The sequence below is a fragment of the Nesoenas mayeri genome (genome assembly GCF_963082525.1).
Source record: "Nesoenas mayeri genome assembly, chromosome: 15".
Classification (NCBI taxonomy): domain Eukaryota; kingdom Metazoa; phylum Chordata; class Aves; order Columbiformes; family Columbidae; genus Nesoenas; species Nesoenas mayeri.
The window spans coordinates 9,910,164-9,932,533 of NC_137559.1; the positions used below are offsets into that span (position 1 = coordinate 9,910,164).

Here is a 22,370-nt window from a genome sequence, read left to right on the forward strand (position 1 = left end):
TAGAGGGGAACTGAGAAACAGTGAGGCAATACAATTTGTCCAAAATGCTAGTGTTAGAGCCAGGTGCAGAAAACAAGTCATGGAATCTGTATCAACACTTCATGCACTAGACCAAACTGCTTCTGATGACTGACTAATAATAAGTAATAAATACCCCATGGAGGCCTTTCTGGCTCCTTCATTGCTCACAGGACTCCCTTTGTATCATTAAGGGCCACACTAAGAATAAAATATATCCTTTAAGTGTTCAAAAACATTTTTTCAAGTGCATACATGTTTGACAGTTAACAAAATATTCTGATCTGGACAAAAGGCCACTAATAATTGAGCCTTGAGACACATTATCGCCTTGGAAAAGTCAATGCCAGAGCTAGCATCTTGGACTAGAGAGGCAGGCATTTTTTTTATTTCCACCAGATTGTTGCTGTCCTGTGAACAGAGATCTTTAGCAGCCAAGAGGCAGCCTGTGCCAGACACGAAGACCCAGCAAGTAAAAATACCATATTGGTGAAGAATACTGCACAATATCTATCAATCCTATGCTTTATATTAAAAGGTTAGGGGCATTTTGCTTCTTTGCAGGTAGAACTGAAGCACAAAAAGGCAACATGGTTTGTGGAGAATTACAGGCAGGGAAAAAAGCCGAATCCAGGATTGAAATATCTGCCAAATGCCTTTTCCCGTGGACCACAGTGTCTTCAGGAATATTGCTTTCCTGTGATCCTCATACCCACAAAAAGAGGCTTGCTGTCTGGCAAGTACATCATTAGAATGAATAGTATAATACTCTCAAGCATAAAACATTATAATTTCATTTTATATAAGCTGTATGTGTCTCTCATATTGTATTTTCAACTGACCAAACTAAGAAGAAACGCAGGCTCATTCTGCAAGATGCCCATTACCCTCCTCTTCCCAACCTAGGAATACACATTGTCTGGAGAAATCAGTCCCATTTTCAGGTTACAAAGAATATAGGGAGAGGAGACAGCAATTACACTGACAATCAAAGAACCCAGAAGGCTGTGGATTAATGCACAGTGTCACTGTTGCCACAACAAGTAACTCATCAAGGATACCATGCTACCTACTCAGAAATGCCTGGCTAAGGTGACTTTCTCTTTCTTTTGAGAGGTTTTTCTAAAACACAGTGAGAAAGAAAGGTAGGTTCCAGTGCTTACTGTGGAGGTGTCAGAGTCCAGAGACGGGAGCTGATCTTTCACTGCAGCAAGTATGGCTCCCCATTGACACGTTCTGTTACTCTGAACAAGAGCTGCAGGAGGCTCAGATAGATGCTCTGTATCCTCACTTTGCTCTTCTGAGGCCATTCAAACAGCTTCCCTTCAATCACGTAAAAGATGAGCATAAGTACACCTCACAAAGAGCACAAGGGACAACAACAGTACAAAGCAAGAACAAAGCACACGCATTCAGGGTCAGCACAATTCTCAGCACTACCGGAGTTTTCACTGTCAGCGGTGAACAATAAAACCTGCATTTCTGGAGTTGTTCCTTCCCACCTGAGTCCAGAGGGCTGAGAGCTTTCTGCCCTGCTCATCATGTACACCCAAAAACAGGGGCACATGAGGGGCACTTTATCCCCTCATTTATAAAGTGTTCTGGGGATTCTTAGCCAGACTGACTGGTAACTGTGTTCTCAGAAAAGCACGTTCTCCCTGCCTATAGGGAGGGAAGGTACACAGCAAAGACGAGCCGGACACCTCTCTCTCAGCTGGTCTTTTCTCCATGTTCCTATTTGTCTCACGCTCCCCTCCTCACTGCTCAAATGATAGATGAAATTTTTATGTTTTCTTTTTTTTCATTGAATCTGTATAAAAATAGTTGAGAGTAGGCATGCTCTTGGATTCTGACCTCTCAAAGCATTTACAAAGTATACTCTTTCCTCATATTTTCCTTGATATGCATGAGGAGTCAAGACAATACAGTAGGGACTACTGCTGTACTGACAAGTTAGACAATTACTCCTCATGTAAAACCTTTGCTTTTAAAATTGTATGCCACTATTGCATGGTTTCCTGGGGAATCAAACATGAGAGTAAATAATTTGTTTGGCAAGAAAGGTTAAGAGGTTTGTGACTGCATGTTATTCAGTACTGAAATAACTTCATATGATTACAGTGTCCTTATTATTTGCATTGGCATGAACCAACAACACTCTAAACATGAAGTGAAACTCATCTCACGCCCTGGGAAGTATACAACTTGCAAAGCACCTTTGCAATATACTTCATATGCCATATCTGTAGAGTGGTGGCTTTGTTCATGTGAGACAACCCGTGAATCTGACTGAGGTAAAGTGGGCTGGAGTGCTGTGCTCTGACAGCAAGCGGAGGTTGCCAAGGGCAAGGGGAGTCCCATGCAGATCAAACCAAACCGCCTGCAGTGGCTCCCTCTGCCAGCTTGAAAGGTCAGTCTCCCATGGGTAAGGATGCTATACTGGATCTATCAGTCATCTAATCCCGCATCTTCTCTGGGAGCAAGCAGTGCTCTGTGTTTAAAACAAAGTGCAGACTTGTTAGAGAGCTATAACACAAATGGCACATCCTGGAGAGCTTGGGCTGATTGAGACGTGAAATCCTGAGCTTCGCCATGTCACTAGAACTGATATGTGCTGTCACATCCCTCTGGGGAGCCTCGCTGTACGGGTGCAACGGAGAAGCCAAGAAGATGAAAGCAATGGCGGGAAACACCCCCTCACTTCGGGGCGGTATTCACGGGCAGGCAGCTGGCCGCAGGCCGGGGCATGAGCCAACCCCTGCCCTCAGCGCCGGTCACACCACACCGACAGGGTTCGGGACCCGCAGTGCGAGGGGGACACGGAGGGGACACCCGCTGACAGAACCCCCTGACAGGCACCAAAATGGCGGCCCGGGCGGCGCACGCGCAGCTGAGCCAACGCCTCCGTCGCCATGGCAACGCGGCCGGCGGCTGCGCGCGCTCCCGGCCCGGCGCCATTCCCCGCCGCGAGACCCCCGTCCCCTGTACCGCCCCTTCCCCTCACTCACAGCACCCACCCGGGCGCCCCCGAGAACCGCCCCCCGCCCCGGCCTGAGGTTCTGGCAGCGGGGTAAAGCGAACCGACATGACTTATAAGTTGAAGAAAAAACCGACGTGACTTGTAAGATGAAGAAAAAACACGAGGGGCCAGTCAGCAACAACGCAGCTCTGAGGCGTCCGCGATCGTCGCTCCGCCTGCCCGTATCACTTGTGGTACTGTTTATTTCCCACCGTACCTCAGCCACCGGCTCCGGTCCGCCCCTCCTGCTAGAACCGCCCGCCCTCGCGTGGATCCTGCGTTCTATTGGCTGCCCTTCGCCCCGCCTCCTCACAGCGGCGCTATGTATTGGCTCGGCGCCGCAGTGGGCGGGGCCTTTGCTATCTCGGCGTCTGTTCTTGGGCTTTGTAGTCTGCCGGCTCGGCGGGACGAGGGGTTCCCAGCATTCTTTGCGGGGTGGGGCAACTTCCGGTAGCGAAGCTCACCGGGTGTGCAGGTGAGGGGTGTCGGGGCCTGCGGGGAGTCTGGCCTCTTCTCTGGTGGCTGTGGGGATGTCTGGCTCGGATGCAGCTGTCTATGGGCTCCTTCTCAGGCGGCTGCTGGGCTCGGTGGGCCTATGGCCGGAGCGGCTCCACTTCGCTCGCTCCGCGGTGGGGTAGGCCGGGTCATCCCAGCGGCGCGCAGCTCGGCCCGGCCCACCCTGGGGCTGAGAGCGAGTTCCGAGTAGGGCCTCGGGAGTAACTGTGGGGATAACGTGCCTGGAAACCGTTTTGCTATGGGGTTCCTGGCCCCAGCCGGGCTGGGTTCTCTTCAGGCTTGTCGCTGTGGGACTGCAGGCTGTCTGGCACGCAGCCCTGGGGGACTGGAGGCTGGCTGCCTTGGAGTGCTCCATCTCATCTGGTGTAGCCCCTGTCCCAGGCAATCTGCTCCTAATGTGGCTGTTGAAATGGTTTTGTGCATCTTATCTGGCTCTGTTAATTTTCTGGGAGTGCAATACATCCTTTAACATGCTTAGTGCATCGGCCTTTTAGTATGTAGAATGTCTTTTCAACAAGCATGTGTAGGATTGAGCCCAGGTATTGTGGAGTTCATGCTGCAGGCACCCCTTCTTGGACACACTGCAATGTCTGGGGAAACTTGGTGTGGTTCCTACAGCTGTAATGTGTGTACCTGTTCCTGGGTAGCCAGCAGGCAACAGTAGCATGAAGATGGAATGTTCTGGCTCTGGAAGCGCTTGGTGTTGTGACTGAGCTGGTACCAGCTATTTGTGGGCCGTAGCAAGACTTCTTATTTCCTCCAGTAGGTCATTACTGAATATAGCAGAGATAGAACTGTCAGGAGCGGAAGTGAAGCCTTTGGTTCTGATTTTAGAGAGATGGACTTAATTATCTGTGTGGGTCCTATCCAGATCAGGATACTCTGTGATTCTATGGTTCTGTGTTATCAGCTTGATGGCTTAGTTGGAAGCTCCAGCAACATCCTCACTTGTGCTGTTTTGGGTGCCTCATGTCTTTTGGGACAGAAGGACCTATGTGAGTGTTACTGGTGCTCATGGAAGAGGTGGTAAGAGAATGAACTCAGCAGAGCCAGCACAGCTGAATTGTGCCTGCTGTGTGGTGATTAATGAGCAGTGTTGGGTTTGTTCTGTCTTGTGTTGGTAATTAGTACCTGATGTGGGGGTGATTCTGAAAGAGACCAAATATATGTCTTGTTTTTATAGTTAACATGTCCAGTTAACAAAGATCTGCAGAGAGAACAGTGAGCTTTGCTTTCATCTTGATGTGCATCTACAAACTGTCCTGGATTTTACCTCCTTTAACCTTGAATGTGCCTTTTTGCCTTCCAGGGGCAGCTTTAATCTGTTGTAGTGAGAAACACTTCTACTTTTCCCCTCATGATCCACTTAAATCCATTTATCTCCTTATATTTTGATTGTGAGGTTTTCAGGTCTTTCATTTGTGTTCAGCACTGCATATTCTTGCCTGAGGCCATTGAGTTGCTAGTGTAATACAAATTGTTGCTATTAGGTAAAGTGGGTACTTTTGGACATTTCTTAAGAAAGGAATAATTTATTACCAGTACATGCTGATTAGGTAGAATGGGTAGTGCTTTTGTAGTCTTAAACTTAAGAAGGAGGAAGGGGAAAAAAAAAAAAGCCAGGTGTGGGAGAAGGGATCCAGTTGGGGAGTGAAGAGGTAGGAGTTAAAGGTATTTTGCTTATGTTATAAGAAAAGGGGCTTGTGCTTGCAAGACAAAGACCCCCAGTTATTTAGAAAATACGAGTACAGTTGAAACATTACAGCTGAGGCAATCTAAAGAGCAACTGCTGCTGAAAAGTGTGTTCCTGTTCTCTTTTATTCTTCATGGATGCCAAATTTGGCATTTGCATGACCTGGGAATTAATCAGTCTGAGGAGTTAAACTGGCAAGAAATCATCAGCAAAAAGAACAAATACTTCATGTTGGCTTAGCTGCCCATATAATATGTGATGGGACCAGACATGCTGCCTGGGGGATGACAGAGACTACAGGGAGGGGAAGGCACTTCCCGTTGGATTGGCTTGGATGTAGCCTGAAACTGCAGCTGAAGACACCGGATGATAGATGCAGTTGTGTTGACCAGCTTTTTATGAAGTACCAAACAGGAACAGTCTCCTGTGAGTGGTTAAAATGATTAATTTGCAATTGCTCCCTAAGGCTAGGAATGGGAAATAAACCTTTCAGGCAGCCAGGAAAATGTACTAGCTGTGTAATTAAGTTAGTGTCTGCAGGACGGTGGACATGCTCAGATAATGAATGGGCAGGTGCGTGGCTGCTCAAAGTGTTTCAGCGCTTGCCAGGGTTCACAGAGATGAGACTGGACTGCGCCTGAAGTGCTAAAACAATAAATGGTAGAAATAGCATGCTTGCGGCCTGATGGCATAATGAAGAGTGTGCCCTGTTCAAATGATATGAACTACTTTTGGGAGCAGTGGACAGTTGTCATTATTAATGACTGTAGCTTAATTTAAGCAGGGCCATCCTGTAATATAAGACAGATAACAAAAAAGAACAGGAACATCTGACACATGAATTCTTAATTCTCTCTCTGAATTATAAAACATGCAGACTAAAGATTGCACCCTTTTTTAATAACATGAAGAATGGCATCATCACCTAAATAGGTGCTTGGTCTTCTCTTCACAAACGTATCCAAAGCTGCCTTAGGCATGTTTTGATTAGAGGGGACGGAAAAAATGGCCAGTGCTTCTGAAGTCTTAAAATTATATTAGAAAGATGGGGGTTTCTAGTATAATGGGCTTTTATTTTTCCAGTGTATTCGAATCCCGGAGTTCACTGCAGCAAGAAAGAACTGCCAGCAAAAATTCTTCAACAAGTCTTATTGCTTCAGGCTAAGGAGGTGACTGAAGTGGAGGTAGGAATTTGAAACTACACCTCTGAGAACCTCAGATTCCAAGCCCATGGCACCCTGGAACTATAGCACCAATGGGTAATGCCGTGTTCTATAGAAAATTTAGATCAGCAGCTGAAAGTTCTGCTTTGCTTTGGTTACTCAGGGCAGGATGTCAGAGCTGAGTGATGAAGCCAGCGAGTCAGAGCTGCTGAGCCGCAGTCTCTCCATGTGGCATGGAGTCGGTCAGATGATCTGTCGGGAGGAGCTGGACGTTCCCCTGGACTTGCATACGGCTTCTTCTGTTGGGCAGTATGAAGTGGTACAGGAGTGTATCCAGCGGTAAGGAGGGGCTGGGGAGGGCACAGGTTTGTGGTTACTTGATGCTGGTTGTGGTTTTTCACTGGCTGCCATACAGGCTGGTCTAACATTGCAGTTGGGGCACGTCACTGGGACTCCAAAAGGGTTCTTAAAGCGCAAAGTTTCAAGGGGCGAGTCTGCTGATAAAAATTATCACCTTAGTGACTTGGTGGAAGCTGTGCTGGAGCTGGTAGGAATTCCCCTGTAGGCTTCAGTGCTAGAATTTTTTTCAGACTTGATGGTAGCAAGAGGCTGCAGGAACCTACTGTGATATACAGCTCCAGGACAGTAGTTCAGCTGAATTATTTTCTCTCTTATTTAGTGGAGATCTGGATTTAAATAAGAGGAACTGTGGTGGCTGGACTCCACTGATGTATGCCTCCTACATTGGCCACGACACCATTGTGCACCTGCTACTGGAAGCGGGAGTGAATGTGAACATCCCCACACCAGAAGGGCAGACACCACTCATGCTGGCCTCCAGCTGTGGAAATGAAAGTGTTGCTTACTTTCTTCTACAGGTGTGTATCCCATAAGAAACAGGTAAAGCCACAGTGCATGGTTTAAATGCACAGGGTAAGACTCTCTACCAGTTGCAACCGAAGTGTGCCATTTATGTTCTGTTGTGAGTTCAGCTTCTTGACAGGGATTTAAAGTCTGGTATCACAGAGCAGAGAGGCAGTAGCAAAGAGATGAAGGAGAGAGAGTGCAGTAAAGAACTTTCTCTGTTCTCTTGAAGCAAGGTGCAGAGCTGGAGATGAAGGACATCCATGGCTGGACTGCCTTGTTTCACTGCACCAGTGCTGGACATCAGCAGATGGTCAAGTTCTTACTGGACAATGGGGCAAATGCCAACTGCAAGTAAGGAGGAATCTGTCATTTCATTTCTCAAAAGATACCTCATTTCAGATATGGAAGCAGCCAGTTGGCTTATGAATGTATTTGAACATGGGCAGGGAGCAGATACCTGCTTTTGTTTTCCCTCCTATACCTTAACAAGTATGGCACACTGTTAGCCAAGGCATGCTGAACAGTGAAGTCCACCCATGTTGTTACTTTCTGTAACTAAGATCAAGAGAAATTAGATTTACTATCGGTTTAATTATGAGCTAAATTCTGAAAGCAAGCAGGTGCAATACCTTCTGAACTCAAGTCCACTTTACAAGTCTCTCTATTGAATTATCTGTGTACTTGGAGTTCAGTTTTTTGAGTTGTGTAGTACATTCTTGTGTCTTGGGAACTGCCTGTGCATTTATGCATATTGAATTACCTGAGATCAACAAGAGTTCTTGTTTTGTTAGCTCTTGAGAAACTGATTTTGCTACTGAAGGGCAGATCTGCAACTAGAAGAGTAATCTGTTGCTGTGCAGCCAATACAGTAACACTTACTGGATCTCCACTGGGAGTTTTACTGGAATATACTAGAATGCAGTAGAACAGCCAGTACATGGTACAGTTTGTAATCAGCGGGGGGCAGAGGTTGAAGATGCTGTATCAGGGGGTGGCAAAGACTGCAGCATATTTCAGTTTTGATTATTCTAGTCCATGTGTGCATGTTTTTCTCTCTAGGGAGCCAGTGTATGGATATACACCTCTGATGGAAGCAGCTGCTTCTGGCCATGAGATAATTGTTCAGTACCTTCTCAATCATGTAAGTGTGTAGGCTGTCTTCTGTAAAGCTGAAAATCTGTGGTTCCAGCCCTCAGAGAGGAAAAACCATAAGCTTGACTCTAGACTGTTCACAGTGTTATGTTTGACCTTGATGACAGTCACCTCTGAAGTCCCAGACTTCCAGGACTGTTCTGAAATTATGTGCTTTCTGAAGGCTAGTACTCTGATTTTACACTGGCCTTGTAGGAATAGGAGTGAGGTCTAACTGTCCAGATCTAACTGAATAATGACTGAATTAGAAAACATGTTAATGTGGTAATCTGCATATTGTATTTACAAGCTTGCATGTATGGGCTCTGGGGCATCTTCTACCTCCAAAAGCTTATGAGCATGCAGGTGTCTTGATGTTAAATAACTTGGTTTTGATATCCCATTTAACTGGTCCAGCTTATTTCCAGAAGGAGGCAGCAGTGCAAAACATTTTGCAGATAAAACAAACTAGTTCCATGTGGCAGTGCACAAAAGCCACATCCCTGGACTTCTTGGTGTTCAGGGACTGGAGAGACTGTGGATAATTAGAAAGGCAAAAGATATATTAATGGAGCTTGAACTGCCTGTCAAAGGTGAGACTGTATTTCTGATGGGATTGGAACTAAGACAATTCTTAGACTTCTTTAAATTTTTGTGTATAGTGCCTTCTGCTATGTGTACGTTAAACATGTTTTTTCATTTTTCTATAGGGGGTGAAGGCAGATGTCAGAGATAACACTGGAGCCACAGCACGGACACTGGCCATGAAGTACGGACATACAAAGATTGTGGGGCTGATAGATTTGCATGTGGCCCCAGTGCCCAAGGTCTTCTGCAGGGGTCCAGGTAACAGATGTTTTAGCTTCTTATTTTTAAGATAGAACCTGAAGAGAGATACTTGATATTTTGAAAGTATGTTAAGGGGTAGTACTAGCTGGTCTGTTCTCAAAATTCCAGCATTGCTGAGGATGGAAAAGGATTGGATCCAACATTTTTCTGCTGACCCTTTTTCAATCTAGTTCCACGGTTCCACCCTCCTTCTTTTAACATTTCCCTTTATTTTCCACTGTGTTTATAGGACCAGTAGCAAATAAAGTAGGCAAATTACTATGCTGCTAAAAATCTTTGTTTGAACTACAGGAAAATATGAAGAGCTGAGTTCTTCAGATGAATCATGTTCTGCTCCTCAGAGACAGAGGCCTGTTCGCAGGACCAAGGGTCCCAGCATCCATGATGGGCCCCAGGCGTTGGCAAAGATAACGGCGGTTGGAATTGGGGGAAGAAAGCAGTCTTGCTATGGTGAGAATAGTTAGAAACCTAATTGAGAGTCCTTTGGGGTCTTTTAAATGCTTTGCACATTTTTCTATGCCAACACTCTTTTCTTTTGATTTGGAATTAATGTGTGACTTGTACAGAAACAAAGATAGCAAACACCATGCAAGGCTATCCAATGCCTACTTGAAAAAGAAAACCCCCTGAACTCTCTTGTGAAGGCTGGATATTGATGAATGGGACACTTCTGTGGAATGAACACTGTTCTTATCTCAATTACTCTTCCACTGATTCTTGAGAACAGTCCAGCTTCCCTTTTTGCAGTGGGCTCAAAAGTTTGAGAACCGTTCTCAATCTGATGGTAGAGGAAGTGGTCACACAGGCCACTACAGTGAGCTTGCTAGTCCTAGACCTGTCAATTTTGTCTTCCCTGATGCTTGAAATACTAATAAATGAGATTATCAAAACCTTGCAACAGGCTAAGAGAAAGATCATCCCAGTTGAGACATCAGCCCGTGGATGTAGTTGTTATCAGTTTTGTTTTCTTGGATATGTGTCATAGCCATAGGTATTTCTCAGGCTGACTACCCAGTTGTCTGGAGTAGCCAAGAATATGAACTTAAAAGCATGTTCAAAGTTTGTATTCTTTTAATACAGATATGCTATCCCATGGGCAGAGGCTTTATTGAAATGACACTGTCAGCTTCTGAAATGACAGTGGGATGCTACTAGTGTGTTAAAAGAGACGCAGAGGGGTTGGTTTTACAGGGTGTGTTTGGCTGGGGATGGTACAGAGCTGGCATCTTGCTCTCTTAAGCAGATGCTTTTTCCCCTCTGACAGTTGGGGCATGAAGAAGAAAGGAAATAATGAAAGCTGCTATTTGAGGTGCATCTCTACGAGGCTGTTTCCTCTGAGTTTTTTCAATGCAACCATGTACAGCTGATGTGTGTTTGTGTGAGGGAAGCTATAGGCAAATGCATTTCTCAGTATTCCTGTGGGCTTTTTAGAATGGGAGCTGGTAGTTGAGAAGACAGTCTCTCTTGACTACTTTCAAATCCTCAAGTGGTTGCTTTTCCTGCTGGAGCCTCCCTGGTAACCTGTATCCTAATTTTATTGGTTCTTCATTCCTCTTGCACACAGAGCAGGTCCCTCCTCGGGGCTATGTTACCTTCAATGACGATGGCAGCTGTGAAGCAGACAATATCCGGAACCGGGATGTTACCTCTCCAATTAATGAGCAGGATGTGGAGAGCAGCAGCAGCAGGGGTAGGTCACTGTCTCAGAAAACAGTCTGGTTTGCAGTGTGCACCTGGATGTGAGACCAACCCCTTGGCTTGCAGGTTTCTTTCCCACTGCTGTATTCAGTGGTGTCCAGTGACAGGACAAGAGGTAATGGGCACAAACTGAAAGGTGGGAGGTACCCTTGAACGTCAGGAAAAGCACGTTTGTTTTTTTTTCTTGCTGTGAGCGTGACTGCACACTGGAGCGGGGTGTCAGAGGCTGTGGAGTCTCCATCCTTGGAGATGCTCCTGGGCATGGTCCTGAGCAACTTGCTGTAGTAGCTGACTCTGCATGAGCAGGGGTTTGGAGAAGATGACCTCAAGAAGTCCCTTCAGACCTCACTGTTCTGTGGAACAGCATAAAGGAAGGATCTGTGGGCAGTTCCTAAATCAATTAAAGGATAATGTGGCTCTGCATTGGCTTGGAGAAGAGGAGACTGAGGGATGACCTCATTAATGTTTATAAATATGTAAAGGGTGAGTGCCATGAGAACAGAGACAGGCTCTTCTCAGTGACGACTAATGATACATGCTCTTTGAGGTCACTTCTAAGCTTTAACCTTCTAATCCCTAACATTCTGTGATTCTGTGGAGGGAACTTTACTAATGGGAGTGCAGGCTTGGTAGCAATAACCCACTTTTCCACCCCATAACCAAAAGCCTCACAGAAATACACACACTCAGCCTTCCTGCTCTCTGCGGTACTGAACAGACTTGAAGAAAGATTAGTGCCTGATATCAGATGTGGTATTTATGTCTTGGAATCATCTTGTTATGAGTGCTGCATATGAAGCCTTGCTCTGTGTTTCTCCTTCCTTTATACCTCCAGCAGCTTTTGCTGGTAATTTTGTAGCAAAACCAGCACTGAGTATAAGAAAGTTGAATGTGAAACTTTTATTTTGTATTCCTTTCCAGAAGATAATGTTTTCCTCACCAACAACTTAGCAACTATCAGGAGCAGCAGCAGCAGCAGTGAATGCCTGACCAAAGCCCCAGGGGTCAGCAGTGAAGGCTCCTTGGAAAGCAATGAGGTGGGGGTTTCAGTTTTCCTTTCTCTGCCTTCAGCTCAGTTGATACTGTGACTCCTCCACAGCCTGTTGTGACACTGCCTCCACCAGGCTGGCTGAGGAAAGGTAGAATTACAGGGACAAGAAAACCAGTTTCCATATTTGAAGATCATAGAATCATAAAATCATTTTGGTTGGAAAAGACCTTCAATCATAAAGTTCAACCATTAATCTAACACTGTCACTTAACCATGACCCAAAGAACCTCATCTGTGTGTCTTTGAACACCTCCAGGGATGGTGATTCAACCACTGCCCTGGGCAGCCTGTTCTAATGCCTGACAACCCTTTCCAGGAAGAAATTTTTCCTGCTATCCAATCTAAATGTCCCCCGGTGCAACTTGAGGCCATTTCCTCTCATTTGATCTCTGGCTAGCAGCCAGCTCTCAAAGCAAATTCACTCTAGAGCAGGTTGTTGATGGCTAGTTAGTAATTAAGTTCTTTCTCCAGCTTCTGAACTTTTTGTAGATTTCTGGCTAGATGGTGGTCAAGAAAGGATGTGACCTCCTGGAGCTGGGTCAGATCTTGAGCTTGGTGAGATCACAGGCAGAATAGTGCGGTTTAGAGAAGGAAAATGGGAAGAGGTTGGAGGTTACTCAATGGTTCAAGTCACAGCTCACATTTTAAAGCCAGCTTTGGGGCTGGCAGACAGAATGTTGATTATAGCTGGACATGAGCTTAATTCCCCTTTTCCTCTTGTTCTTGAACTTCTCATAGATGGAATCTTGGTGCATTGTATTGATTCAGGGGAGGATTTGGTGTTGCTCTTTGCTCTGACATGTTGCTTCCTAAGATGAGATCGCAAGAGCCTGGTGCCATTCCAGACATGGTATCAGGCTACCATCTTGGGAGCACCTTAATTCAACCCTTCCTAATAAGGTGTTTGTTAATCTTTTGCTTCTGGTGTTTGTAGACTGCTGTCTGGATTTTGAGCTTGGACTTGGAGTCTGCATTTTTTGCTGTAGTGATCCTGTTATCTTTGTGTGATCAACCTTAACCTTTATATTTTGTGTGGTGTGGTTTGGTTTTTTTTTCTTTTTCAGGATTCTGACCATGCAAACAGCCCTCCTAGTCGGAAACAAGCCAAGAGCTTTAAGATCAAGAACCGCTACAGCAACAGTGATAGTCAGTGGACCCACTGCCCAGGGAAAGCTGGGGGCTCTAGTCAGCATCTGATCCTTCCTGAGCCCCCAGCCTATAAAGGGCCCCAGGTAACTACACACAGAATCTTGTCTCTGAAGTAATGCAGATTGTGTCACTCTATCAAGTGTGGGAGGTTTTTCCAAGGTTGCCTAAGCTGCTTTCTGGGCTTTCTCAGATAAAAGGGAAGTTGTTACCAACACACGTTTGATTCCAAACCTCTGCCCAGACTTCAGCATTTGTAAAACAAAAATTTATTGTACAAGGAACTGTCTGCTTGGGTGTTGCTGTTGCTAGGAGGGCTATTCTGGACCCTCAGACCTGTGGGTGTGCTACCAATGTCTGTGGTGAGTGCTAGGGTAGATGTTGGTGTGCCTTCTCTACGTTCATTACAAGAAGCAATGGCTGCAGCAGACAGGCCAGGTCCTGTTTTGTGACTACAGAGAGGGGCAATTAACCAGGGGAAGTCACAATTGCTGCTAGAACCCAGGAAGGCATAACAGCCACATGAGGAAGCAGATGTTTATGATGGAGAGACATAGCAATGCTTTTATGAGGGTGTAAATAATTTTGGTTTGGATGGGCTGCAGGACCTGGCAACATTCCTTGAAGAGATTGGGTGTCTGAAGTATCTGCAAGTGTTTGAGGAACAAGATGTTGACCTCCGGATCTTCTTGACTCTCACAGAGAGTGATCTGAAGGAAATAGGCATCACGTAAGTGTCTTTAATGTAGTTCTCATCTTTCCCACTATAAACCGTGCGTACAACCTGCACAGGAAAGTTTAGCTAGTGAGTGCTTTTCTGCTCTGGTAGTCTCCCACACAATTTTGATATCCCCTAATTCTTGGCTGGAACAGGCTTCTGTTTTTGGAGGAACCAGTAGACTGCAGAGGTCCTCATGGCATCCCATTGGGCCTAAGGACAGGTGGGGCAGCATTTGGTCCCTGACAATTTGCTATTCTCCCACCAGTCTGTTTGGACCCAAAAGGAAGATGACTTCTGCCATTGCCCGATGGCACAGCAACGCTCGACCACCCAGCGATGCCCTGGAGCTGGCCTATGCAGATCGACTGGAGGCTGAGATGCAGGAGTTGGCCATTCAGCTGCACAAGGTAAGTCTGCCATGAGCTGCTCAGTGCCTCATTATGCTCCAGTAAGTGATTCGTAGCATATTTTTGTTATACCTCTAATGGCCTCGGGTAAAGGAAAAGATACAACTTTCAGTGGGCACGCTTGGTGTCAAGTAGATCAGGTAACACCATCACTGCAGCTTATCCACTCCTCATCATCTGTGCTCCATGCTTGTGAAGCTTCATGTCTTGATTTCCCATCTACCTGAGAACTAAAGGAGTGATTGGGAGGAATTAAGTGTCTACTCTTTTTCAGTAGTGTCATTTTCATGGTGAAGTTTTGCAGCCATTAGTGAACAGATTTCTCTTCACTTGCAAAATTGGGCCTACTGAGTATCTTTGCAAATGAAGAGGAAGGGGGAATTGTAACTGTGGGACTGGTCTTGGTGTGGAGAGACAATGTATGCAGTGTACAAGCCTTATCCAGCTTTCTTTCCCACTGGGTTGGGTGCACTTCTGCAGGAATCATCTGGCTGCCTAAAGCCATTAAATTAGCAGGGATTCCAGGGGTATGTTGGAGCAGGCACATATGAGACATACAGTACCCCCAGTCTACTCCTCTGTTCTGCTCTGCTGTAGAGGTGTGAGGAGGTGGAGGTGATGAAGGGCCAGGTGTGCCAGGAGCAGAAGCTGCGTGCAGTGGCTGAGAGCTGTTTGATGGAGCGGGATGAGACCTGGAATGCTATCCAGTGCCAGCTCAGAGAGGTTCAGGCCATCACCAAGGATGCTGGAGTCCTACTGGATCAGATCAAGTAAGTCGTTCCAGGAAATGGCACTAAGGTTACTGGAAATGGGATTTGGGCTCTACGGAGGTCAGAGCTCATATTGACAGTCTTACAGGTGAGGCTTAGGGTCAGGTAGGCGAACTCACCAGGCAGCTGAACCCACTGTGGATCCTGCCTAACTTTCTCTAGTGGAAAGCCACAGTCATGTGAGCAGATGGTGAAGCCTTATAGCATGAGCTATAAATGGCCTGACTTTCCAGAGATGCTGAGTGTTCATGTTTCAGCTGGAATGTGAAGGTGCTCAGTTCCCTTGGAACCAAAAGGCTTAGTGCTTTGTGCTTACATGAGACCCAGTGACCAGGGTATAACTTGGTGATGTGATAAATGCAGACTAGAGTTTCTAACTTCCAAGCTCTATCAAAGGACTTGCAATATCCTGCCCTGGCTAGTGAAGAATACTTTTCTTGCAACTCTGATACCTAACAAGTATCTGCCCTGTTCATTCACACCACTGCCTTTGAGTTCTCTCTTCGCCCTCACCTCCTAATATATATTTTTGTTGCCTGTGTGGTGCTTTTCTCCCTGTTTCGGTTGCACTACAATTCTATTATGTGCCCTTTTTTGTCTACTGATAGAACAGATGTGTCCTTGAAGGTGGTGTTAATCCTACCCCAGTAGTTCCTGACCCAACAGGGGATGAGCTCTGCTCAGTGCTAAGCAAGGGTGAACCGGGATTGGCTTCCAGAAGGGCAGCAGAGCAATGTTCCCAATTGCCATGGACACTGGTCTTTTCTCCCTGCCTGAGGAGCTAAGGCTGTCTGGTATAAGTGCCCTTCCATGCTCTGAGGCTGTGCTGTCTGAATTGATGGTATGGTGATGATCACCAGAGAACTTTGTGTGCTGCTCTTGCTTTAACCTGATGCCTGTCCTGAGGTAGCTTCATTTGCCCCTTAGGAACCGTGGGTCATGTTTGATTCTCATATAAACCAGGCACAGCCCCTGGCTTGGGCTTTCTCCTGCTCACTGTGCCCCCTCCTTCTCTTCTCCCTCCGCAGCTCCTCTGTGGACAGGGGCAGAGATTGCTGTGGAGATGGGGCACAGTGGAGAGCGCCCTGAGCTTTGTCTGGGGCACGTCTTCCTCTTCCTGGGAAGGAACAAGGAGCAGTTTGTAACCCAGGGCGTTAGATGCGGTCCCTCAGCACCCTGAGCAGGTACTTGCAGGATGCAGGAGTGCACAGACTGGCATGTTGTCCCAAGAAGTGCCCCTGTGCACTTCTGATGGGCTTTGTCTTGTTTGGCAGATCCTGTCAAGCAGAGCTGTCCTCCCGGCTGACCCAAGAGCTCGTAGTCGGCAGAGTGCTGGACACAAAGGTACAAACGGGAACCAGTGAGAGCAGACGGCCTGGTGAGCGTCCAGGTGAGGAAGAGCTTGTCAAACTGCACAAATGGGTGCAGGGGGTGGGTAAATGCCAAGATACCCCAGAGCAAGCCACATGCTTGTCTTTCATTGCTGAAATAATGAAGTTAAAGTGATTTGGAAATGGATGAGCAGCTAAACTCTTAAATTTAATGTAAAAATTATTGTTCAGGGAAAGTATACGAAGCACCTGAGATTCTCAGCAACTTTTGCTTCTTAGCAAGTGGCAAGTCTTCAGATCTTGCAGGTGTTTGTGGCTAAATATGCAAAGCTGAGGCACAGGCTTCTTCCTGCACTGGAGCGTGTGGGAACCTCAGGTGTGTTACCACAGTGTGCACTAGAGCAAGGGCTGAATTGGAAGCCACGGTTGTTCCCTGACCCGGTCAGGAGGACTGTGCTGTTCAGGCCCTGGGTGAACTGCTGTGCATGGCTGGGCAGGCTCAGGCCACCATCTCCTTATCATGAGGAGTTAGCAAGTGATCTGCTACTCCTGACACACTTCCAGAGATGTGCTTTTTGCTGCTTGTGTTCTAAAAGTGAGACAATTACAAATCCTGTTGACTTCTGTCCTCTACATGTAGTCTCTTTGAGGTTCTTTTAATATATGACCCAACTAGTAGTAAAAAAAAATATTTAAGTGGTAGAATTGCCAGAAAAAAACCCTCAGTTTGTCACATGCAGCTCCAGCTCTCTTCCCATGTGACTCAGAACTGCTAACCAGAGCTACTTTGAGTGTGGGTGCTTCACAGCAACACCAAACCCTTGTTTCTGCTCTGTCACAGAGAGCATGGAGATTGATTAAATGTGTGGTTTCTCTTTCTTGCAGTGCTGGAAGGATGGCCGCCTTCTTTGAAGTCTCTGAGCTTGCCTGAGCTATCAGCTGTCCTAGAGGAGTGTGTGGGAGAAATGGGTAAGGTCAGGGAGGACTCTGGGCATGTGAAGTGACTGTGCTGGTGGGGAGTTGTGGCTGGGCAGATTTTTGATTTGGTGGTAGCAGGTTGGAGGGACCTAACAAGACACACTCAAGGAAATCTCCAGGCTCTGAAGCTGGTGCTGGCATTTTCTTGCACTTCATCTCACTGCAGATCTTGGGCTCTGCCTCATGCCTGGCTGACAGAAGGGAGTACATGCTCCTCTCCTGCTCAGTGGTCAGAGCTGCTTGTGAAATAGTTCCCAAAGCCTGCATCCTGTTCTCCTGATGACAGGAACTTGTCCCAGCAACAGGCAGAGTGGAGACACTCCTGTTTTCAGGGCACTGGGAGCTGCAGGGGAGAAGGCGGTATGGAAGCAGGAAAGCAGTGGTTGAATGCAGACTGCAGCCTGGTCTTTACCACTTGTTGACCTGTTGCTAATGCTGATATTTTTTTCTTTTGGTTTGTCCTCAGGAAAAGCTCTGCAGACTGTGACTCAAAACCTCCAAAGGCTCCAAGCCCCTGGGCAGAGCTGGCTAGAGCCATAACAAAGCAGGAGGGTGAGTGGAAACTAGTGATGGTCACTGGGAGCTGTGACATTCAGGGGCATCACTCCCTGCAGCAAGTAACAGCGTCTGCTGCTTGTGCCGAGTGCTTGCCCATAGCCTGCACACCGAGTCTCTAACTAGTCCTTGTGTGCCTTCTGGTTAGCTTTCCCTTTGAAAAACCCTTAGTCTCCTTGTCCCTCTGCTTCACTGAAAGGGTGACTTTTTTTTCTTTTCCTGGTAGCTACAGGAATACTGACGTCGGGTGATTGTTCCACCCGGAAGCTGAGTGTGCCTGGGAGAATGAGCGCAAGAGCCGTGCCGACACCACCGCAGCTCCGCTGAGAGTGCCACAGTGGTTGGCAGATGCATGGAAGGAGGTCTCAACGATCAGAGAACATGCCTGGGAGAATGAGGGACAGCAGAGGACAAGCCAGCAACTATTTGGGCCTGACTGTTGTCTGGGTTCCCAGGATCATTGTTGTCCATACCAAAAGGTTAAGTGAGGAGGAGAAGCGCTGACCCTAAAAGGTTTTTCTGCCTTAAGCTTCCTGCAGCCATTGTCATTCAGGGCTGTGTGGTGTTAGAAACCTGACATTCACTGACAGCAATCAATTATCTTTTTCTGCATCCTGTCCTTTCCAAGGTCTCTAACACTTACCCTGGCCCCTTCTGTGCCATGCGGATTGCTCAGGAGCTGACTCAGAAAATGTATCTGAGGCAATAAGGAACGTGGGGTTGGTGTGAGTGGGTAAAGTGAGTGGAGTTTAACTTTTGGCTCATTGAGCTGCAGTGAAACTCATGCAGCCCTTATCGCCAGCAGGAATGTCTGCCCTACTGCCATCCCAAACCTGTGCTTCAAAACCTCTCCCTCCAACCAGCCAACCCTGCTTTGGTTCAGATTCTTCCCTGCCTCAGGGGTTGTTTGTGATCATGTTATTCAGTCCCAAATAACTTGTTTTTGTGGTAAATGCTTTATGGTACAGACTCTCAGTCTGGTTTGTTAGTGCCAAGCTCCCAATGCTGGCAGTGGTTGCAAGGCAAATGTTCCCCTGGAAGGACATGAGAGAGAAGGAAGAGCTTGAGACCGTTCCATCTCCTGTGCCTTTGGCAGGCAAGAGAGTGCCAAGGCAGGCAGAACAAGAGCTGGGGAACAGAGCTGTCCTGCAGGGGAGATAAGCAAAGAAATGACATCCCAGATGTAGCTGCAGTACAAAGCCATGGTCCTCAACCACTGCCTCCCCCTGTTTTCCAGGCTTTAGTGTTTGGAAGTAATTCTGCCAAGGCATTCTTGTGTTGGCAGTGTGGGTGTTGTCAAAGTGCGGACAGCTAGTGCAGGAAGAGGCTGCTCTGTCTCTTGGAGCTGTGTGAGCAGCCACAGGGGCTCTGGCGACAGTAACATTGATGTAAAATGGTTTCTAGTGAGACTGTATTGCTAAGCTGGGAGGGGATAGGGAAAAGCCAAACCCGAAGTCTATGAGCGTTGGCCTTGATGAGTCTGGAAAAGTGTTCTTCTCTTTGCTGGGAAGGGGAAGAAAGTGTATATTCCTTCTGATTTAAAATTTTTTGGACCATGATCACAGATGTCAGAATTCAAAAACCCAGTCTGGCACCACCCATTGAGCTAGTCACCCCTTCTGATCAGCTGCCTGGGACGTTTAGGCAGTCTGGGCTGTGTTTGAAGGTCACATCTGGTTTCATGTCCCACAGAACCAGGGTGTCTGTGCTTCTGGGTGACAATCCTGGGGCACTGAGGTGGGTATGGCTCTGATGTGACCCTGCTGTGCTGGCAGCTTGTCTGTGCTTGGCAGAGTGCTCAGCTGTGGGCTGCTGCTTTCTACCCATGTTCAGCTCTTAAATTTAACATGATACACTTTTTATTTAATCTTTAGCAAATCCCATGGGTTTATGCATGGGAGCAGCTGGCACCAGCTGTGCAGCAGGCAGTGGGACAAAGCTGCAGGAAGTTTCACCATGAAGTAGTTTTGGTGAGGTAGAGCCAATTCTTCTAAGGAAGCATCCCTGGAAGCTTCTTGGAGTATTGAGGGTGTGCTGGAACAGTATTTTGGGCTTTGTTTTTCATTCCCCATTTCTGGAAGAATGGTGAGGAGTGCCCAGGCAGTGTTTAATGCCATTGCCCCAGCCTTGGTGGGGTCTCTGGCTGCATCAGTACAGGGTTGTCTGTGCTGTAGCCCATGGAAGCCCAGACTTGAATTTAAAGCAAGATGATTGTGGGGAAAGGTGGAAAATTTTCATGTGCAAGGGGGGGGAAAAAGTGAAAGGGCCTGGGAGCAGCTGGTGAGCACAGGGAGCCCCGGCTCAGCAACACTGCAGGAGAGCGGGTGGCTGGAAGGAGAGACTGCATGGACTTGGGGCTAACTTTGCTGGGTCATAACATGGAAGAAATGGGGGTTTTGGGGGCAAAATGGTACATGCAATAGATTGTAATGCTTGGAGACTGGGAGAAGGGGTAGATGAGAGCCACAGCAGTGTGTGCATGAAGGAAAAAGACTCATACAAAAGGTGCTACAGGAGCCCAGGTGTAAAGACTTAAAGGGATTCTAGAGTAGCCTCAGGGTAACACCATGGAAGGGATTTTATCGACTAGTGCTTCCCTGAGGAGGTAGTTGCTTACATGGAGGACTTCAAACAGCATTCATTGCTGAAGGGGTGGTGGAGCAGGTGGCAGGGAGTCTGGTGCTACCCTAAGGCAAGCTGTCTGAATAAAATAGTATTTGCTGACATGGATAAAATAATAAAAACTGAAAATGTTTCTGGTGTGTTTCTCTGGAGGGACTTGGGATTGTAGAATCGTTAATAACCTCACTGATTTATTTCAGGACAACCAGGAACATATACAGTGCTTTCCAGCTTTCTCTCTCAGGGGATCAGGGGCTGTTTTATCTGTCCTTCTAGCCCTGCCTGGCTCCTGGTGAAGGTGACACCCCTGCAATTTTAGCTGTGTAGGTGATGTGGGAATTCATGTCATCAGGCAATGCTGGAGGTGCAGCAGAAGAGCACGCACAGGTTCCAAAGTCCATGCTCCTCTGAGGGCTCAGATCTTTCTTTCCTAGCTGGCCATTGCCCCTTTAGCCCCCAAAAGGTTCCAGCTGCATGACAAAAGTTATCTCTACACTGATTTAGAAAAGAGTTTAGGCCTTGTTGCTCTCATAATGAAGTACTCTGGTCTGAGACTTGTGAGCTGTTGGTGTGACTTTGGTCTTCTAAACCTTCAGCCAGCCTCTGTCACAAGGGACAGGTGCTCAAGAGGACAGCATTCAGCAGCTATCATAAAAAAATTAATTAGGGCAACATAAAAATCTCTTGTCAGAACTAAAGCTCTTGCTGTATCTCAACACCTTTGAGCTGAGTTGGGGTTTGAACTGGTAGGAGTGAAGCAGGGTCACACTCAGATGCCTGGATCTCAGCCCTGCTGTGTCCTGAGCTGTAACCAGGGCTTTTTCTCTCTGTAGCCAGTTTTGAAACTGCTAGGAGAGAACTGGAAATGGTTCCCTTTTCATGCTGATTCTAGGCCCTTGGTGTTCAGAACTGTTACTGTTCTCAGTTCCATCTGACATACAGCAGCACTTCACAGAGTACCTGGAAGCACAGGAAGCTCTGATTCATCCAGGAGCCAAGCTTGGGTCTCAAAAGAGTCTGTTTTCTCCTTCCAAGGCTTTGTGGCCTTATACAGCTTTGGCATTGCTCCTGTAGCAGTGCCCTGTGCACACACACCAGTGCCAGGCTCCTGGAGCTTGCAGCACCCAGCAAAGAGCAGAGGAGAATCCAGACAGTAATCCAGCTCCTGCCTGTGCCCTTTGTGTGTGATGGCTCTGCTGGTACCAGAGCTGACAAGTGATTTTGCTTGCTGTTTGTATTTATGACCATAATGTTGTCTTATTTTGCTACTTTTCCTCCCTATGTAACCTGTAATGTAATCCCAGGGAGAGTAATGCAGTGCTGTCTGAGCCAGGGCCTCTGTGTGCCTGTAATACCCCTGTCCCTGGGAGTGTGTGCGCTCAAGTGTGAATTTGTACCCTCACAGCTGTTTCCCTCCACCAGAGCAGACAGAAGCAGCACGCTCTCCTTGCTGAAAAAGAAACATTTATTTACACCTGAAAAGAGAGTTTATGCGCAAAATGGTCTCACAGGGGTTACATTGATCCAGGAAAACTCCTGCATGGCTCTCCAACCTTGAAGCCAGCTGCTGCTGAGTCTGGTGCAGCTTCTGTCTGTGGTCAAGGCTCCCTGTTAGAGATGCTGTGTCTGCAAGAGGTGTTTCCTCCAACCCTGGGGGTGGAGGGACTGGAGATGAAGAACCACCTGTGTCCACTTGCATGTAGTAGAGAGTAAAAGCTGCTTTTTCCCTCCTGGTGTGGCCTTTTCTGTAAGGTAAAGCATTAGGTGGTAGGAACAATGGACTCAGCAGCATGTCTGTCCTGCTGGTGAAGGTAAGGGTGGGGTGCGTGCTGGTG

The 22,370-nt window shown here is 47.1% G+C and overlaps 2 protein-coding genes across 2 annotated transcripts in view; one reads left to right on the forward strand and one right to left on the reverse strand.

Moving 5' to 3' along the window:
- Positions 1–3,157, reverse strand: part of DNAAF8 (dynein axonemal assembly factor 8) — a gene marked incomplete at its 3' end in the record, with an annotated part of 87,929 nt that extends 84,772 nt beyond the window's left edge. The window contains exons 1-2 of the mRNA XM_080353977.1: positions 3,104–3,157; positions 1,182–1,341 (exon numbers count right to left, since the gene is read on the reverse strand). Of these exons, the coding sequence (XP_080210103.1) occupies positions 1,182–1,328 (147 nt within the window). The 5' untranslated portion in view covers positions 1,329–1,341; positions 3,104–3,157. The remainder of the gene's footprint in view (positions 1–1,181; positions 1,342–3,103) is intronic.
- Positions 3,158–6,339: 3,182 nt separating this feature from the next.
- ANKS3 (ankyrin repeat and sterile alpha motif domain containing 3) lies at positions 6,340–20,600 on the forward strand. The gene is made up of 17 exons (XM_080353709.1): positions 6,340–6,430; positions 6,573–6,748; positions 7,089–7,287; positions 7,506–7,627; positions 8,336–8,417; positions 9,118–9,253; positions 9,548–9,706; positions 10,821–10,946; positions 11,876–11,991; positions 13,070–13,237; positions 13,757–13,881; positions 14,138–14,279; positions 14,877–15,049; positions 16,324–16,439; positions 17,266–17,349; positions 17,825–17,910; positions 18,140–20,600. Exons 2-16 carry the CDS (start codon positions 6,579–6,581, stop codon positions 17,896–17,898), a joined length of 1,992 nt encoding a protein of 663 aa, XP_080209835.1. The 5' UTR covers positions 6,340–6,430; positions 6,573–6,578; the 3' UTR covers positions 17,899–17,910; positions 18,140–20,600.
- Positions 20,601–22,370: the final 1,770 nt, after the last annotated feature.

What these genes read in the sequence shown, in the direction of transcription:
- ANKS3 (XM_080353709.1), top strand. Translation starts at nt 6,579, where the DNA reads ATGTCAGAGCTGAGTGATGAAGCCAGCGAGTCAGAGCTGCTGAGCCGC. An exon ending in GGTCTTCTGCAGGGGTCCAG is followed by an intron (nt 9,254 to 9,547) that starts GTAACAGATGTT and finishes TTTGAACTACAG; the next exon opens with GAAAATATGAAGAGCTGAGT. An exon ending in ACGGCCTGGTGAGCGTCCAG is followed by an intron (nt 16,440 to 17,265) that starts GTGAGGAAGAGC and finishes TCTTTCTTGCAG; the next exon opens with TGCTGGAAGGATGGCCGCCT.